We start from the raw sequence: 1,730 nt of genomic DNA on the forward strand, positions 1-1,730 counted from the left end.
TCAAACGACCAATGTTCCCACCGAGCTAGCGAACAACTTCAAGTAAATAGCAGGTGCACAAGTTGCGCTGACAAGAAGTATACGAAGTTGTCGGAGTCGATCAGCGTGGTTATGTCTAAAGTCCAACATCTTTCATTCTTCAAATGGCCACCCAAAATGGTGGGACCTCCCGACACGAGACGACGAGATAGGCAGTGCGAGTATCACAAAGACCACGGTCATGATACTGAGAGTTGTAATGCATTGAAGGATCACTTGGAGGAATTGGTACAAGATGGTCGACTACAACAGTACGTCCGAAAAGGCAACTCAACCAAAGCAATAGCCTTAAGACAGGATTCACCTCCACTCGGCGTGACCCACATGATATACAGCCTACTAACGGCATCCGCGATGAATACGATTCAGTCGCGTCCCGATCCTCAAAATCAACTCACCCTGGCTAAACGGACCCATGAAGCTGCGAGCATTGCCTTCGATGATTCAGATTTGGCCGAAGTGACACTTCCTGACATCAATCCTTTGGTAATCGAGTTACGCGTAAATCGATTCACCGTTGAGCACATACTCATTAATCCTGGGAGCACATCGGAAGTTATGTATTACAAGACATTCACCAAACTCGGCTTAACCAAATCGGATCTTTCTCCAACTCCTTATCCATTATTCAGCTTCAACGCCAATCCAAAGTACTCGTTAGGCAAAGTCACGTTACCAGTTCAAGCATGCTCGCGGACAGTGGATGTGGAATTCTTGGTCGTCAAGCTGCCATCGCTGTATAACCTCATCATGGGTCGAACTTGGCTGCATACCATGTAGGCCGTACCAAGCGCCTGTCATCAATTGCTCCGTTTCTCTACTGAACGAGGCGTTGAACAAATCCGTGGTTCACAGAAATCGACACAAGCATGTTATCTCCTTGCCGCGAAGACACCAAGAGAGCTAGAAGTGAATTCTATTGAGGTGCCGAATCGAGAGAGCCTTGACGATGTTGGACGGCTTCCAAGCGAAAAGGCCACGAAAACCCTAGATCGAGTTGAAATTTTCAGGAATCCTAGCAGGTTCTTCATGATCGGTGCCTCCTTGAACGAAGTCGACAGACAACAGCTAATTACCTTCTTACTCGGCAACCTTGACGTATTTGCCTGGTCGCCGTATGAGATGCCAGGGGTAGATCCATCTGTCTCTCAGCATCGTTTGAATGTCGACCCCAAATGTAAGCCGATTATACAGAAAAGCTAGCTGTCAGCCGCAGAGCACACTGCTGCCGTTGTTGAAGAAGTTGACCAGTTGCTTGACGCCGAAGCTATCAGGGAAGTGACCTACCCTACATGGCTCTCGAATACTGTGGTTGTGAAGAAGAAAAATGGGACTTGGCATGTCTGCGTTGATTTCACCGACCTAAACAAAGCTTGCCCCAAGGATTGTTTTCCCCTACTCAGAATTGACCAACTTGTAGATGCTACGGCACATCACCAGCGTATGAGCTTCCTTGACGCCTACAGAGGCTACCATCAAATTACTATGCATCCAGAGGACCAAGACAAAACTGCATTCCTCACCTGAAGAGGAACCTATTGCTATAAGGTTATGCCTTTTGGACTGAAGAATGCAGGGGAAACTTACCAAAGATTAGTCACTACCATGTTCAAGGAGCAACTCGGCCACACTATGGAAGTTTACATTGACGATATGGTGGTCAAGTCCAAAGAAGAGCAAACTCATCTAGT

At 47.2% G+C, this 1,730-nt stretch overlaps 1 protein-coding gene across 1 annotated transcript; it reads left to right on the forward strand.

Annotated features, from left to right (window-relative positions):
* Positions 1-393: 393 nt before the first annotated feature.
* On the forward strand, positions 394-819 carry LOC145799274 (uncharacterized). The gene has a single exon (XM_082888821.1). The coding sequence runs from the start codon at positions 394-396 to the stop codon at positions 817-819; it is 426 nt and encodes a 141-aa protein (XP_082744947.1).
* Positions 820-1,730: the final 911 nt, after the last annotated feature.

The sequence above is a fragment of the Camellia sinensis genome, chromosome 9, assembly GCF_055761805.1.
Source record: "Camellia sinensis isolate YWXY chromosome 9, ASM5576180v1, whole genome shotgun sequence".
Lineage (NCBI taxonomy): Eukaryota > Viridiplantae > Streptophyta > Magnoliopsida > Ericales > Theaceae > Camellia > Camellia sinensis.

Excerpts from the sequence above, each read along its gene's own strand:
- LOC145799274 (XM_082888821.1), top strand. The coding sequence starts at position 394 with ATGAATACGATTCAGTCGCGTCCCGATCCTCAAAATCAACTCACCCTG.